At 32.5% G+C, this 18,890-nt stretch overlaps 2 protein-coding genes across 7 annotated transcripts in view; one reads left to right on the plus strand and one right to left on the minus strand.

Moving 5' to 3' along the window:
* LOC126886997 (Fanconi anemia group D2 protein) overlaps positions 1–10,167 on the minus strand; it is a 262,663-nt gene extending 252,496 nt beyond the window's left edge. Inside the window, exons 1-2 of one of the 2 annotated variants that reach the window (XM_050654270.1) lie at positions 9,649–10,167; positions 5,752–6,187 (exon numbers count right to left, since the gene is read on the minus strand). In XM_050654270.1, the coding sequence (XP_050510227.1) occupies positions 5,752–6,187; positions 9,649–10,013 (801 nt within the window). In that variant the 5' untranslated portion in view covers positions 10,014–10,167. The remainder of the gene's footprint in view (positions 1–5,751; positions 6,188–9,648) is intronic. The other variant, XM_050654271.1, reaches the window with a different exon arrangement.
* LOC114343271 (heat shock protein 75 kDa, mitochondrial) overlaps positions 1–18,890 on the plus strand; it is a 331,103-nt gene that overhangs the window by 286,458 nt on the left and 25,755 nt on the right. For 3 of the 5 annotated variants that reach the window (XM_050654276.1, XM_050654275.1, XM_050654273.1), the window contains exon 9: positions 10,295–10,419. The exons of the other annotated variants lie outside the window; for them this stretch is intronic. In XM_050654276.1, coding sequence (XP_050510233.1) covers positions 10,295–10,419 — 125 coding nt within the window. The remainder of the gene's footprint in view (positions 1–10,294; positions 10,420–18,890) is intronic. 5 annotated transcript variants of the gene reach the window in all.

Consider the following 18,890-nt stretch of genomic DNA (forward strand, 5'->3'; position numbering starts at 1 on the left):
AAAATGTAGGTACCTATAATACAAAAATAGAACTTAGTAGATAGAATTAACTTTTACATAATTTTGAATTTTGATCTCTTTCATTTTTTTTTACGAATATTTAAAATTGTTTCAAATATGATTTCCTACAATTATTTCTTTTTGACAATTTTTTTCGTGCGGTTGATATTTTCCGAGTTAGCGGGAATATATTAAAAAGGGGTGGGGGAGCATAATTATTGAATTGAATCTTGTTTCCGAGCTGCCCCAAATTTTATAATTCTAACCTTTAGGGGAGGTCAATAGTGGTGTAAATTTAAAATTGCGACTGAATTCCGCTGAAGGGTTAGCCGTCATATTGATTTTAAAGGAGAACCGTTGATGCTAAATACCTCCACCATTTTCAACTTTTTTGCTCTACTGCTCATTATTTATAATAGTTCCCAGGTAGCAAGACTGTTTAACGCGCTCTATCTGAATCTGCGTTCCATTAGTGTGCAGATGGGTTATAGGTATAGATAGGGCTATTATAGCAATCGCTATTAAACCGGTTTTTGGTACGAAAATAGTGATTAGCAATTAAATTTAAGCATGAATTGTAATTTCGATTACCAAATATCGAATTCCAATTGTGAGTTCTTTCAAAAATCGTGCATGCAGCACTCTTCTTTGAATAACCCTGTTCAAAACATCCTATTTGTGATGATAATTGCTTGTCCTGAAAACGATAATCTTGATTGTAATACAAAAAAACCTATTCATTTTTGTAATTTCAAAAGTATTTGGTCATCATTATCATCAATGGCGTTATAACTCTTCGAGACTCTGCCACATTTTTTATTATTTAAAATCAATACAGCTGCCCACGATGTGATATTTGATACCGTTCACGTTATCAACACCAGTAATAAAAATTTAATGTGTTTCTCGGTCGATGATCGAAATGCCACATCAGCGACTTGTTAATTATTGTGTTTTGACTGGAATAAGAATGTGAATTTTAACCGAATTTTTAACGTGCATACAAATTGCACATACAATTTTTTTTGTTTATGCTTATTTTTTATTATAATAAATATGTTGATTTTCACCCATTCGTGAGCAAAAATTTGGTTGTTTTGACTTCTGAGTAATACCAAAAAGTCAAAAATCGTTATAACTGAAAAAACTCGACAGATTTATGCTCGATAAACTCATAATACTCATAAAGCTAATAAAATATTTTTGATCTTTTCGTTTCACATGATTCACTGAGCGTTGGCTTATTTTTTAATATTTTTCCTTATTTTTTTTTAATTCATTGAATTATAGCGTTGATTGAGATATTAGAGGCCGTCCAATATATCAATCAACGATAATAGTGAATATGCTTATTTAATTTAAAAATAAAATAATTCTATCCTCTTCTTCTTGCTGTGCCTGTCCGTGACGAATGTTGGCGATCTCCATGGCATGGCAATCTTTATTTTATCTGCAGCAATGCAGGAAAGCTTCACATATGTTGAATTGAACCAGGTTCTGAGGTTCTTTAACCAGGATGTTCTTCTTCTTCCTGGACCTCGCTTTCCAAATATTTTTCCTTGGAGAATGGCTTGTAGGAGGGCATATCTGGATTCATTTCGCATAATGTGTCCAAAGTATTCCAACTTTTGAGATTTGATGGTCTCGGTTTTTCCCCATTCTTCTGTAAGGACCTCCTCATTTGTGACCCGATCAGTCAATGGGATTTTAAGAATTCTATTATAAGTTCAAAAAAAATTCAAAAAAATATGCTTTAAATATTTATTTCAAACTCTAAGCTCACCCCACCTTAAGGATAGCTATGACACGAATTTGATAGGCAAGCCATGCAAGTCGTTTTTGTCTATGTATGAAATTTAATAAAAAAATGTCTCATCCGGAAAGCAGATGGGTGCAGGTCGACCTATATTCGGATCTTAGACTATAACGTATATATAGTTTCGTAGAGTTTTGCTATCAGTCGTTGATGATTTGCTGATGAACGCTACTCGTGTTATTTCTTTCCGTTCATGTTCACAAGAGCATGTGTTAACAAGTAATTGGACTTCGTAAGTCCTAGGTTTTCATCCAAAGTAATCGAAAGTAGAACTGGAAGTCGATATTTTAACTCTTCGTGTAACTTTGCGTCGATTCATATACGATTTTACTAATTTTGGATCATATTCATTTACATTCATACCATACTTTGAGTCACTTTAAAACAGATACTTGCGGTTGCAACTCTAAAACTGAAGTCCGATGTTAAATTACTCATCTTTAATACCATCCTTGTGTTATAATCTTTTATTCGAAACCTCATTATTTGTCATTATATCTGTATTAATACGGAGGAGTTGTATGTAGGAGGACAGACGGAAAGACACTCATGAAACCGGAAGTATATATTTGTTCTCGCCTTGCGAAGGCTCGTCGAATAATATATCACTTTTACTATTCCGGTGACTTTAAAACAGTATTTCCGGTCCCATTTGTAAAACCGGAAGTACTTGGTCAAATTTCTCACCTTTAGTACCATCCTTGGATTATAAGCTTTCATTCGACACCTCATTTGTCATTCAACCTGGTATAGTGACGGAAGAGTTATATTCGCGGTCGGACGGACCGACGGACAGACAGCCTTGGTCAAATTGCTCATCTTTAGTACCATCCTTGGATTATAAGCTTTCATTCGACACCTCATTTGTCATTCTACCTGGTACAGTAACGGAGGAGTTATATTCGCGATCAGGCAGACCGACGGACCAAATTGCTCATCTTTAGTACCACCGTTAGATTATAATCGTTCATTCGAAACCTCATTTGTCATTTTCCCTGGCATGATGACGGAGAGAAGTTACATTTGCGGTCGGACGGACAGATGGACAGGCAGCCTTGGTCAAATTTCTTATCTTTAGTACCATCCTTGGTTATAAGCTTTCATTCGACACCTTATTGGTCATTCTACCTGGTACAGTGACGGAGGAGTTATATTCGCGGTCAGGCAGACCGACGGACCAAATTGCTCAACTTTAGTACCATCGTTGGATTATAATCGTTCATTTGAAACCTCATTTGTCATTTTCCCTGGCATAATGACGGAGAAGTTACATTCGCGGTCGGACGGACAAATGGACCGACAGCCTTGGTCAAATTTTTCATCTTTAGTACCATCCTCGGTTATAAGCTTTCATTCGAAACCTTATTTGTCATTCTACCTGGTACAGTGACGGAGGAGTTATATTCGCGGTCAGGCAGACCGACGGACCAAATTGCTTATCTTTAGTACCATCGTTGGATTATAACCATTCATTCGACACCTCATTTGTCATTCTACCTGGCATAATGACGGAGTAGTTACATTCGCGGTCGGACGGACAGATGGACAGACAGCCTTGGTCAAATTTATCAGCTTTAGTACCATCCTTGGATTATAGGCTTTCATTCGACACCTCATTCGCTATTCTACCTGGTACAGTGACGGAGGAGTTATATTCGCGGTCAGGCAGACCGACGGACCAAATTGCTCATCTTTAGTACCATCCTTGGTTATAAGCTTTCATTAAATGTTCTAAACATTAATTACATTTTCATTCTAAATTAGACAATTAGACAAATTTGAGTGATATAATTGTTCTTCCCTGGTATAATTTTATAATATTGGGACATGAGAAGTAGGTAACAAACTATGATGAACCAATATGCGAAATAGATTTTTCCAATACTTTTGGTTTAGATTTTACCACGAGATACGAGCACAGTATTTATCCGAGTAAAATTTTCAGCGAGAACCCGTCCTTAAACCTCCTAGAAAATGAAAAGTTCGCACCTCATATATAAAACGATTTCGAGTCATCTTAGCGAGACCGCACCTGCATACCTCTCTGTACTGAAACTAAACTATCAGCTGACTATAAAGTCTGGAGTCCGCGCTTGGCTTAGATATCTATTGCGTTATTTCTCCGATAGAGGCAGCATCTCTCGGGAAAGAATCTTTTCTCTCTGTTGCACTGCGACTTGGGGACCTCTCTTTCATACAACGGCCGGCCTTAAAGATCTGTCAAATCTGTAGATATTAAAGCCAACACATGTAATCTCACAATCGGTTATATTATCATTAAGGTTACTTTCAGCAAATATTATAATGTCATACGAACAACATGAAATACTCTTTATCACATCAAATAATTTGGTTCGCAGGCCACCAACATTTTGATAAAATACTGCTAATGGGGATGAAACTAGTTTTTTTGCTTAGTTTCTTTAACTACTGGGGCCCCATTTTGATATATAATGCCCAGATTTACTTCACCAGCAGATTTTCTTTCTTCCAGTTCTCTTTTTGCTGCCTTGTAAGCATCTATTTCCATTCTGGTTTGATCTCTAGAGATGCTGTAGATTGATCCCCAAGTTTATTGCCTGATTTAAGGGCTAGTTTCACAGTATTAGAGTTACATACTACCTTGACTGGTCTAATTCGATTAGAATCTGATGATTTGCCAATGCGAACTACATGCTCAATGCTGGACTCTTGTTGTTGTATACCGAGTAAACGAAAAATCTCATTAACCTTACCTTTATCATGATTAATACGTTCTGACAGGATATTAGAATTAGATTCAGGCATCTTATAGATTATTAGGTTGTTAGCTCGTTCAATGCGCTGCTGAACCTCATAATAGATTGAGTTGGCAGAAGTCTGAGAGCTATTATTTTCCAGCTGATTAATTCTATGATATTTTCAGAATACGTCTAAACACCACATTTCGAATGCTTCCAGGTTTTTAATGTTGGATTGTTTTAGTGTCCATGCCTCAACCCCATACAAAAGGGTGGAGAAAATATAACAACGAAGCATTCTTATCCGGAGCGTTATATTGATATTGCGATTACAGAAAAGTTTCCTCATTCTGTTAAAAATGGATCATGCAATTTTAATGCGGCATCTTGTTTCCTTTGTCTGATCAGTATCTTCTGTGATCCATGCTCCAAGTGGTATTTGTACAAAGATATTTGCTCAATTTCTGTATTATCCAGTACTAGTCTAACTCTGATGTTTTGTGCTTTTGTAAATACCATGAACTTGGTTTTCTTCAAATTTATTTTTAGTCCATAATCGTTGCAATGTATATTTAGTTGTTGAGCAAGGTGTTGCAATTCTTCCAGTGTTCCTGCTAGAAGTATGGTATCGTCAGCATATCTTATATTATTAAGTGGCTCACCGTTTATTATTAGGCCCTCATTGATTTCGGCCAATGCTAGTTCTGAGATGGCTTCACTATATAAATTAAATAACAATGGTGATAAAATACACCCTTGGCGCACTCCACGGCGAATCTGGATATCCTCAGTCAGTTCATTTTCAACAAATCTTAAAGTAGCAGAATTTTACTTATTTTACACTTTTTAACTTTATTATTAATACTAAAATCTTGGTATTTTGACATATGTAATTAGAGAAATTGAAATTTTTTTCTCGTTATTTTATCTACATAGATAATGTTTTCCATCTTAATAAATAAATTAATAAAAATATATCACATGCTCTTATCCGATTTATTCTAAGAACACATGGCAACACTGTCATGCCTTCATTTCCTTATATCTGTAGCTAACTTCTCGGACCCTACAATTTAACGATGCCCAATATAAATTCAAAGTCTTTAAAAAGTTGATAGTGTGATATTGTCATTAACAGTGAGAGTGTTAATGCAATACTTTTTTTACACCCATCTCTTATAGATTTTGTAAATTAATATTATAAATTGTACTTACTGACAATAGAATGGGGAAATCTTTTAAAGAAGTTCCACCACTCATTCTCTCCAGTACTCTATCCTGAACTTCAGTTCTCATATCAGCATCCAAGTCCAGTGCATTTAAACAATCTATTATAGCTCCGGTCAACTCATCCTTTTCATCAAGTAGCTTACACAATTGCTTCGTGGTTTCGCTAAATTGGCTGTCCGGTATAATTTCAGGTATCGTATCTAAGATCTCTAATTGAGCAGGATAAGTAGCAACTTCAAGAATATCTATTAGTTTTGTGGTGATATTTTCCGGATCTTTCATGTAAGGTAAATATCGAAATGAACTTAAGAGAGAATGTAGCCATGATGTATCTTCAGTTGCTTCACACGATATTGAAGTTATTTCTTCAAGAAGTACTTCAGTTACTTCTGTTTGCAGACATCCGACTTTGAGAAAAATCCTGTAAATAAATACATACTTAATTTACATCTTTTGTATAATACATTAAAATGTCTATGCTACCATGCTTAACTTACTTTAACAAAAATACTAGTCTTAAGACATCTTAGAAAAATATAATATTGATAGATATAGATAGATAGATATCTTTATTTATTTCCAAATAAGTGACCTAATATACAAATTTTTAACTTAAATACATTTTTTTACATACAGTGGAACCCCGTTAACTCGGATTAATCGGGACCGCGGCCGATCCGGGTTATCGAAAATTTGGGTTAGCCGGAGAAAATGGTAAAAATTATTAAAATATGGTATGCTTACAGATAAACTCCGTTATAATTGGCACACAGACACTTGTAAACCACGTTCGCGTTCCACACATACAAAGCGTCGTCGAGAGTCTCATTTTTATCTTATCTTTGCACCGATTGTCCAAACTGTCTTTTGTTATCATTTTGAAACAAAAACAACATTTTAAGTTTTATTGCCATTACGTAGACAAAAAATCACGGAAACACAAAATGTGAATATATTTACGAACGATTACAGAACGGAACAAACAATGCGACTTTACTACACACAATACCGTCTCGCAACGAGAACGAACTTATGTTATTTAATAAGAGTGAAGACTAAGACCATTGTTTGAAAAATAATTTTTTAATAGTTTTTTCTAAACACTGCTAAGACAGTTTCAAGTAAATAAAGGATACTACAGATGCCTGTTGGTTTCGATAACACATTTTTACTAAGGTATATTATGTATCAAATTACACAAATACGCATTATCTCTCATTGTATAATGTGTTTGACATTGAAAATTGAAACGAATGAACTACATAGGAATTCGCTAAAGCGACAAATTTTTAGGAAGAAAGTTTATTATGATAAATAAAATTAGCCTGAAAAATATAAGATATTATAGTATTGGAACAATATGTTTATAGGGAAAGATAAAAGAAAATATTTTAAGATGTTGAAAAGAAATTGGAAAATCCAGCATAAAGGACATACATTTTTATTGTTGTAATGTTTGTCTGATAAAAATCGGTCCGGGTTAGCCGGACTTACGGGTTATCGGGGGCCGACTTATCGGGGTTCCACTGTATTATAAACGAAAGAAAATCAATCAATACAATGATTCACAATAAAAAAACTATTTATCCCAAGAAAAACCTTTAATTTATTCTTAAAATGAATAACAAATTATAATCAAAATTAATAACGATTTATAATCAAATTAACAAGTTCACCAACCAATAAAAGTCAATAAAAATAAATAAAAGTCAATAAAAATAAATAAAAAATATTGTGCACGTTCTCTGCCAATTCAAATACTACTTTAAATTTTTAAGGAAAACCTTTAATTTATCTTTAAAACTTTTAACTGTCCTACAGTCTTTTAATTCATTAGGCAATTCATTAAATTCTCTGAAACTTCTAAATATTAATGAATTCATTGAGCTGCTATAATTCATTTTAGAAAAGTATATGTTATTTTTATTTCGAGTATCGTGTATATGTGTGTATTAGGAAAATTAATAAATTGCTTAAAAGGTTGTAACCCACAAATCAACTTTTTTCAGGAAGTAGAAAAAAGTTGATTTGTGGGTCAATTATTAATATATAATTTAATGAAAAAAATTATTAGGTTAATTCCTCATCAAATTACTTAAATGGAACGTCTTTTCTACTTCCTGAAAAATGTTGATTTGTGGGTTACAACCTTATACCTTTCAACCATCAATATGTGAAAAGTTATTCACATTGCTTTTATTGCCCTAACTTCTATGAATGGTTCAAAACTCATATCATCTCATCAAAATATATATTACGTTACGTTATACACGTTAAGCCCTGCGTGAGACAGCACCTGTCTCATGGTGCTGTGATCTTGGCGGACTGCATGACCTTAATGTGTCTCTTACATCCTTCTTGACACTTAAGTCTTGACACAACACATCATTTTATCTCAAAACATAGCCGATAATGTAAACCCTCTCTTCTATGGCGGTACAGCCCAAGTCAGCATCTACTCCCCCAGCATCTGCTTCCAAGTATCTTTGTCCCTGGCTGCTCTCCTCCAGTTGTCCACCCTCAGTATCACTTTAGCATCAGTTCTCACTTCATCTATTCACCTCTTCCTTGGTTTTCCTACTGGCTGATGTCCCACCATAGTTCTGTGGTGCTAAGCCAAACCCGATATGTCAAAAAACGTGATTTTGCAGCAGATGAGTTTAAAAGTTTGCAGTGTTGTTGTAATAGTGGACAGATCTGAAACTAATTTGATAATCTACTGGTTATATGAATGTGTTTAGCCATGTTGGGTTTTGTCATCATATTCTTCATCGCTCAATGTATAGTTACGATCACTGAATAGTTTACACCTTAATTTTGAGTTACACCTTAATAATGAGTTGTTATTGTTCGTTCGCTATAACTTTTCCCATGCGTCATGATTCATTTTCAAAGAAATTAAGTCAAAACATAAAGTGAAACGAATGTTGACGTGTATATACATTTTGTATACTGTACACTATATACTACACACATCGGCATACGTTTCACTTTATGTTTTGACTTAATTCGTTTGAAAATGAATTGTGATGCATGGGAAAAGTTATAGCAGACGAATAATAGTAGATTATTTGAGAGAATCTCCTTTTGCCAGAGCTTAAAAAGCTAACGAAGAGACAGCGTTTCTGGGCAGTATTTGCACTGCGCGTTGAAGAATTACACAAATTATTGTTTCTTATTTAACATTTGTTTATCATAATTTAATATAAAATAGTTTTAAAATAAAATGGATATTTTAAAACCATACTTCCCTATTTTCGTTACCTTTTAAGACCACAATCCATTTTATTCAAAAAACTTCTTTCTATACTATCCCATTTTGATAAATTTTGTAAAATATATCTATATTATTTTGACTTTTTAATTTTAATCAACCTATTGTAGATACACCAGTGTTAACGTCACTTTGACATAAAAGGTGGGTTTAAACGAGGTAAAAATTTAAGAAATTGGCTCCTTGATACGTAAGCCTGTAAACTATTCAATGATCATAACTGTACATATTGGCATTAAAAACGAAAAATCGATAATTTTTGACATATCAGGTTTTGTCTTAGTACCACAGAGTTCAGCTAAGTGTTCTTTGTATTTTTGCATAATTTGCTATAGACTGTTCTTTGTAATATTAGTATAACTCGTGGTTGAACCTTACTCTCCATATATCTTGTCACAAATGGGTATTATTAACTTATGTTGAGTGCGTTTCAAGGCATAATATGTCATGTTGTGAACCTTTGCCACAGTGCGTTGACATAGTCGATGCGGCCAATCATTAGTATAATACTAGGTCTATTTGTCTCCTAACGCAGCCATGGTGTTAAAGTGTTTCTACTAAAACCATTACTAGGACTATAAATTACCTAAATAATACCACAATCTTACCTAAATAAACTCTCCTGTTCATCCTTCTTCCTTTGTCCTGCACTTGCACCAATAGTCTCATTGTTTCTTTTTCTCAAATAAGTTAACGCTAAAGCTTTCTTAAAATACTTTTCCTTTTTGCATAAAATCTTTAAACCCGTCATAAAGCTCTCAAATACATCGTTAGACTGTTCCAAATACTTTTCCAAATCTCTTACAACTAGTGACTGCTCTTGTGTAAGAACGTGGGGCTCGTCTCCGAAAGACAGTTGTATTCCAATTTCTTCCAGTGTAGTCTTAAACATTCGTATCCGAGTCTTGATATCTTGAGACTTTTGAATTGAATTTTGAGAGGTTAGGAATTGACTACTTTGTGTTAAAGACATTTTCAGCGATATTAATAGAGATTCACTTTTGAAATATATATAATAATCAATTACGTTAATAAAGAAAAAAATGAACTAGACCAGCTCAGTAGACACACTCTCACAGATTATTATAAAATTTTAACTTTAGTTTGTTTGGCGGTTTTATTTTGATTTGAAATAACCAAACATATTGATATTGACATTGACAGAAGTGGCCTTTACAGTAGTTGCATATACAGTTATATACTCATAGAAATCGTATTTATTGTAGATTTTCTTTTAATTTTTTTTTGTTCTAGGAAAGTGCTGCAAATTTATTATTATTCGAATCATCTCATGAAGCTCCTGAAAAAAAAGTAACCTTAAATGATTATCTGGCAAGAGCTACAGATAATAGGACTATTTATTATTTAGCAGCCCCAAGGTAAGTTATTGTCTTTTGTGTAAATTTCGGATGTGAATCCTTTTCTCTCTTTTCCTATCATTTTCTCTATCGTTCTTATTGAAATGGTTAATTCAGAAAATACACACTGTTTCATAATAATATTAAGGGCCGTAGGCGCAACATTTTATGACAATGCTTTTTAAATACATTCGTTTTTTTCGAATCCTGAAAAAACTAATAAATATTTTTGAAAAATTTAATCGCAGAATGAAATATGACATTATTGCCGAGGGTCGAAAGTCACTTAGAATAAACAAAAAGTTAAGAAAGTAGAAAACTCAAAGAGGTACCACAAAAATGTATATTATAAAAATGTCATACAAGGACGCGTTTCGGCTCTTACCGAGCCATCATCAGCTTGAAATACAGGAGCAAAGTCTAAAACTGTCCAGACCAGGAAGGAGGAAGAATCTAATGGCTTACATTGTATTGGGTTCTTTAGGTTTCATTCTAAGTTATAAGTAGTGTATTAGACATTAAGGGTATAAATTCATTTTAAGATTTAAATGACTTCCTCTTTGAGAGAAACCATCTTGCGAACAGATCAGGTGCAAGGAACTTTTCGGTGAACTGTCAAATTGCTGTCAGTGATGACAGATCTGTCATCACTGACAGCAATTTGACAGTTCACCGAAAAGTTCCTTGCACCTGATCTGTTCGCAAGATGGTTTCTCTCAAAGAGGAAGTCATTTAAATCTTAAAATGAATTTATACCCTTAATGTCTAATACACTACTTATAACTTAGAATGAAACCTAAAGAACCCAATACAATGTAAGCCATTAGATTCTTCCTCCTTCCTGGTCTGGACAGTTTTAGACTTTGCTCCTGTATTTCAAGCTGATGATGGCTCGGTAAGAGCCGAAACGCGTCCTTGTATGACATTTTTATAATATACATTTTTGTGGTACCTCTTTGAGTTTTCTACTTTCTTACCTCGAGACCACATTTGAGAATGGATACTTCTCTTCATGTTAAACAAAAAGTTACTTTTGAATGAGCTATTTGAAATTAAAAATCACACCAAATTTTCTCTTTTGTTTTTCACCCCTGTAATTTATTAAAATAAACATTATATAAGTTTTCAGGGACTTTCGGCCCTCGGTAATAACGTAATCTTTCATTCTGCGTTTAAATTTTTCAAAAATACTAATTAGTTTTCTCAGGATTCGAAAAAAAATGAATGCATTTAAAAAGCATTGGAGTCGAAATTTTGCGCCTACCCCTGTAATATTTTAATCCCGTTTTAATTTTTGTGGATAGGACACTCGATAGTATTAAGGGCGTAGGCGCAAAATTTCAGGCCAATGCTTTTTAAATGCATTCATTTTTTTCAAATCCTGAAAAAACTAATAAATATTTTTGAAAAATTTAAGCGCAGAGTGAAAGATTACATTATTACCGAGGGCCGAAAGTCCCTTAAAATAAACGAAAATTTTCTTTTGAATGAAATATTTAAAATTAAAAATTACACTCAATTGTCTCTTCTTTGTCGCCCCTGTAATCTACTAAAATAAACATTATAAAAGTTTTCAGGGGCTTTCAACCCTCGGTAATAATGTAATCTTTCATTTTGCGTTCAAAATTTTCAAAAATACTAGGTAATTAGTTTTCTCAGGGTTCGAAAAAAATGGAAAAGCATTGGGCCGGAATTTTGCGCCTACGCTCTTAAAAGAATATTATTTAAAAAAACAAACACTATATCAATAGCCTCGGTGATACTCGTTTTTGAATATTACTGCACCCGTGCCTAATAAAATAAGCGTGAATTGTTCAATGACGTAAAATTGCACTAATTTTAAATACCTTGACCATGTTATGCGAATTTGACTATGTTAGTGATCATATCAATTAATATTGTCATGATGATTTATTACATCATAGTTTATATACAGTGAGCACGTAAATGTTGAAATAAATTTCCATCAATAAAATTGCTGGAACATGTTCAAAAATCAAATTTTATGCAAAAATGCGGAAAATCAATTTTGATAATTTTTCAAATTTAACTCGCTGTATCTTTGGTCACTGTAAACATTTCTTTTTGAAAATTTTACTGTATCATCTTTGAAGTATTTAGATATCCACGAGATTTGTCAGAAATGTTTAAAAAATTTAACCCTTAAACGCCCAAGGGTGGGTAAAAAATGTCCACATAATGCGTATTCCCTTGTAACGTATTTATTACGTGTTTAAAAATTTTTCAAAAATTATTTATTGTTAAAAATACAGCCCTTTATCGAATGTTAATTGGGTTTTACCGATATTTTTGAAAATAAAAGTAATATCATGAGTTAAATATGGGTAGGCATAAAAAGTACACCCTTGGTAAAACTTGTTACTAAAGGTTTCTCTATAATTTCTCGTTGGTAGGAACATAATACATATAATTATCGACGTATAATGACATTATCGACATAATTATCCGCCAATGAGGAGGCTGATAGGAAGAATGTGGAGAAAATCGACAAATCTGAATTAATGGCTTTTACTGGTATGTTAATTTTGATGTACGTTGTAATTTTGTTGTAAGGTTTGTAAATTGTTTATATTAATATTTTAGAAGATGCTGTATTTATTAAGCATGAGATTCTTAAGTTTAATCCATTTCCAACAACTCTCAATAAATATATTAGCTATTTTCGAGGTGGACATTTTTTACCCACCCTTGGACGTACATGGAACCTAAAAAAGGTTGGGCGTTTAAGGGTTAAAAGAGGAATTGTTAATTTTTAAACATTTTGTCGTCAGATTTCGTTAGTTTCATGTTTACTTAAAAAAGTTGAGTAACAAACTTTTTAGTTTGTAATTTTAACCAACACATCATTAAAATGTAACTCATGAAAAAGTTTTCTGGAAAATGTCAAGTCAAAGTATGCAATAGGAAAAAAGTTATGTGACTTTATAGACGAGTGGGACTCCGCCAAAAAACGCTTATTTCTCGAGATACTGACCACGGTGTGGTGAATGGTTAATTTTGGTCATACTTTATGTTTTTGGTGGCGCTGAAAACGAAAATGAGGTTTATTTTGAATTTTAAGTGGGGGAACATTGTCAAAATCGCAGTTTTATCCTAAAAATAAAAAAAAAACAAATCACGTTTTTCTTTAAATTAAAAGTTGCACCTTTTTTTTCTCTAAAACATTTTGTTCTTTGTACTCTATATTTTAACATAAACTTGAATTAAAAGGTAAATTTCAAATTTTGTCACTCAACTTTTGCGATTAAACTTTGCAATTCAAGAATTTGCACCTTTTACTTTAAAAGATCCATAACTTTTATTATATTCTGAGTATAAGACTGAAAGATTAAAGCAGGTCCCATTGTGTTCAGAAATGTGATAGATATATACTATAAAAATTTCAGAAAAAAATAAATTGGAACAGAGTTGTAGCGAGTTAAAAGAAAAAAAAGGTGATTTAATTTTTTTTATTTTTAGGGTAATATTGCGATTTTGACAATGTTTCCCCAAATAATATTCAAAATAAACCTCATTTTCGTTTTCAGCTCCATCAAAAACATAAAGTATGACCAATTTTAGCCATAACTTTTATTATATTCTGAGTATAAGACTGAAAGATTAAAGCAGGTCCCATTGTGTTCAGAAATGTGATAGATATATACTATAAAAATTTCAGAAAAAAATAAATTGGAACAGAGTTGTAGCGAGTTAAAAGAAAAAAAAGGTGATTTAATTTCTTTTATTTTTAGGGTAATATTGCGATTTTGACAATGTTTCCCCAAATAATATTCAAAATAAACCTCATTTTCGTTTTCAGCTCCATCAAAAACATAAAGTATGACCAATTTTAGCCATTCATCACACCGTGGTCAATATCTCGAGAAATAAGCGTGTTTTTGGGGTGTGCCGCTCGTCTATAAAGTCACATAACATTTTTCCTATTGCATATTTATGAAAGTTTTCAGAGAACTTCTTCATGACTTATGCTTTAGTGCTGTGTTAGTTAAAATTCTAAATTGAAAAGACTCAAATTTTTTAAGTAAACTTTAAACTAACGTAATACGACGACAAAATGTTAACAAATTATCAACTCCTCTTTTAATTTTTGTAAACATCTCAGAAAAATCGCATTGTTATCTAAACACCTCAAGGATAATAGGTACAGTAAAATTTTTAAAAGGAAATATTGACAGCGATCAAAGATACAGCGAGTTAAGTTAAAAAATCATTAAAATTGACTTTTCGCATTTTTTGGTTAAAATGTGATTTTTGAACATGTTCCACCAATTCTAAATAGATAAATATAAACTTCATATTCGGATTCAATGACCTCGAAAATATAAAGAATGGCAAAAATTTTCCATTCATCTATCATGGTAGCTTTTTCGATTTCTAAGCCCCAAATTAGTGTGCCGCTCGTCTATATCGAACGTGTGGATCCCTTCACATATCTGGGCACAGAAATCAATCAAAAGAATTCAGTAAATAGCTATATTAATGCACGTATTTCTAATGGGAATCGTACATACTATTCGAATAAAAAATAGATGACATCAAATTATTATAGAAAAGAAGCGATATTACTATCTACAGAACGTTAAATAGACCCGCAGTAACCTATGGTTATGAGACCTGGGTAATGGGTAATAACAAAAAAAGATGAAGCAAAACTCAAGGCATTTGAAAGAAAGATATGTACTAAGAAAAGTATACGATCCGGTGAAAGAGGAAGACGGCACATAAGGAATCAGGAGAAACGATGAGATTAATGAATTAAATGAAGGGCACAATATTATTGTAAGATTTGTTAAAAGTCAGATAATGTCATGGGTAGGATATGTCCAGAGACAAGAAGATACAAAATCAACAAAGAAAATATTACAATGAAGCCGATAGGAGTACGAAAAAAAGAGAGTGAGATGGTTGGATGACGTGGAAGACGACCTGAAAACTATGAATGTAAGACAATGGAGGAGAAGAGCACAAGAGAGGTCTGAATGGAAGGACATAGCCGGACAGATAAAGATCCATGCATGGTTATGATGCCAAAAGAAGAAAAAATTCCTTAATTTACAATTTTACGATTTTACTTGATTTTGATATTTATCCCAAGAGATCGGCAGTTCTCACCAGTGGCGCATAACCCCCCTATACGCGACACTATATATATACACGAAATTTTCGATTTTCTAAATCTGGCTGAATTGAAAATTGGGCCAAATCCCACCTTAAAGTTCAGGAAAAGACTCACCCATCCATATGTCAACCATCAATTTTGGTCCAAGGGTGTGGATTTTACGGCCCTTCCTATTTAGGTTCTGTTTTTCGTTCTCGTCCCCAAAACTACCAAAAATTTCGAAAATTTAAGTCCGACCTTTGCGGCTGGTGATAGTACTGATCATTACCTTTCCAACGCATGTCTAATTTTGAAAATCGGTCATACCATTCAAAAGGCTATAGCGGGATAAGATGGTCAAAAATGCCCCCGCACCGATCAGCGCCGCTACTTTGTTTTCGATAAAAGATATCAGATTATGCCCTCATGCAAATTTTTAGCTACCCAGAGGTCCTAAAACCTCTTAAATCGAGAAAAGAAGAATTTTTAGGTTTTATTTTTTTGTAAGCGCAATTTTAATTTAAAAAATCTGAAAAAATTCAAGAGGATGTATATTTTGCATACAAAACAGCCTGATTTTTTTCAGAATTTTGTAATAAAAAATGAGCCCAGGAAAAATTTTTGAAATTTTCAAAAAATTTTTAGGTTATGTAAATATGATTTGGCCAACTTGCAAATGGTATTTTTTTGTGAGTTTTTTATCGATATTTTGAATGGCAGAGGCAGAATTTTTAATATCTGAGCGGAAAGAACGAAAAAATTGAAGAAACCGTTTTTGGCTGTCTCGAGATGCATCTCGGGACAGCCAATTTTAGGATTTAGGATCCTGACTACAACAACTGAAAAAACACTAAAAGTGTGAATTTTGTCATAAAATTTGGTATGTGGGCTTATATTAATATTTGGAATAACTTTTTTTTCGATATCTCTAACGCGAAGCAAATTGAATCGCATATCGAAAACTCACCCAGTTTGTGGATTCGCAGTAGATTGCGTTTAAAATTTAAATTTCAGTTGACTATTTTAAAAATTGTGAACCATCAACCTGTACGACTGTGCCAAATTTCAAAACTGTATATATTTTGATAGCCGAAATATAGGGGTGTTTTCATCTTAAATGCGACACACTGTATATTATCAATTTGATAATTTATTGCAACTAATATAGTCGTATTTTTTATACCTTGATTCAAAATATACATTCGAAATACTGACTAATTCACTAATTTTATCATAAAAAGTTCAAATTTATTGCATTGAAGTATTGAACCAATTAGTGCGTATTAATATATTATGTATTATTATAGTATGTAATTATAATATACAGAGTGAGTTTTATGTATAAAAACCCTCAATTATCTCGGAAACGTCTTGCACGATTTTTATAGGTTTTGATGGGTAGGGGTTTTCTAATGCAGCCGATATTATAGTGATAATTACATTGTTGTCAGAGCTTCCGTTTTTCTGGAAATCTAATGAACTTTCTTATTTCAAATGGAACACCTTGTATGTCTTTTGCGTTTTGAAGTCCTTAAGAAATACCGATTATTTTTCATGTTATATTTTCATATTATAGACCCAAAAAAGGTCTTTTGTAGTTTTTCTCTAATGTTAATGGTTTTCGAGCTCTAAACAATTTAAAACTGAAAAAAATCGAATAATGACGATTTTCAAGGTTCAAAAATTGTGTTTTTGAACCTTGAAAATAAAAAATATTATTTTTGAAACTGCTGAGTACCCAAATTCAAGCTAAGACCTTCTTCTAGGCGCTCGATATAAACATTTTTGGCCCGTTTTATTCTAAAACATTGCTTTTTAATAATTAAAAAGTTAGTGGAGCGCATATGAGAGGACGGGCGATCGGGCTGCATTAACAACTAAAAAACAATATTTTAGAATGAAACAAGCTTAAATTACTTATTGGTAACTGGTAAAATAAGGCTTGAACTTGAATTTGTATACTGGGTAGTAACAAAAATAATATTTTTGATTTGTATTTTTGAACCTTGAAAATCGTCATTATTCGATTTTTTTTTCAGTTTTAAATTGGTTATAACTCGAAAACGATTAACTTTAGGGAAAAATTACAAAAGAACTTTTTTGTTCCCAATGGTCCAAAGAACGTAAAATAATGTGTACCCGGGCCGAAAAAATTGATTTTTATAATTTGTTTAAATTTTTTAAAATAAATGTAGCAATAATTCCGAAAGTATGACCTTTAGGTATGGGGAATATAACATGAAAAATAATTAGTATTTTTTAAAGACTTCAAAACGCAAAAAATATAAAAGGTATTCCAATTGAAGTAAAAAATTTTATTAGATTTTTAGAAAAACGGAAGATCTGACAACAATGTAATTATCACTATAACATCGGTCGCATTAGAAAACCCCTACCCACCAAAATTTATAAACATCGTGCAAACCGATTTCGAGATAATTGAGGGTTTCCGTACATAAAACTCACTCTGTATATTATATGATAATATATTATATTATTACACGTAATTATATACACATTATTAATACACATTAATTATTAATACACATTAATAATTGGTTCAATACTTCAATGCAATCAATTTGAACTTTTTATGATAAAATTAGTGAATTAGTCAGTATTTTAAATGTATATTTTGAATCAAGGTATAAAAAATACGACTATATCAGTTGCAATAAATTATCAAATTGATAATATTATATCCACAAACAGGGTGAATTTTCGATATGCGATTCAATTTGCTTCGCGTTAGAGATATCGAAAAAAGTTATTTGGAAAAGCTGTTCCAAATATTATTATAAGCCCACATAACAAATTTTATGACAAAATTCACACTTTTAGCGTTTTTTCTGTTGTTGTAGTCAGGATCCTAAATCCTAAAATTGGCTGTCCCGAGATGCATCTCGAGACAGCCAAACACGGGTTTTTCAATTTTTTCGTTCTTTCCGCTCAGATATTAAAAATTCTGCCTCTGCCATTCAAAAGACCGATAAAAAACTCAGAAAAAAATACCATTTGCAAGTTGGCCAAATCATATTTACATAACCTAAAATTTTTTTGAAAATTTCAAAAGTTTTTCCTGGGCTCATTTTTTATTACAAAAATCTGAAAAAAATCAGGGTGTTTTGTATGCAAAATATACATCCTCTTGAATTTTTTCAGATTTTTTAAATTAAAATTGCTCTTACAAAAAAATAAAACCTAAAAATTCTTCTTTTCTCGATTTAAGAGGTTTTAGGACCTCTGGGTAGCTAAAAATTTGCAAGAGGGCATAATTTTATATCCTTTATCGAAAACATAAGTAGTGGCGCTGATCCGTGCGGGGGCATTTTTGACCATCTTATCCCGCTATAGCCTTTACCGAGCTCAGAAA

The sequence above is a fragment of the Diabrotica virgifera genome, chromosome 6 (genome assembly GCF_917563875.1).
Source record: "Diabrotica virgifera virgifera chromosome 6, PGI_DIABVI_V3a".
Lineage (NCBI taxonomy): Eukaryota > Metazoa > Arthropoda > Insecta > Coleoptera > Chrysomelidae > Diabrotica > Diabrotica virgifera.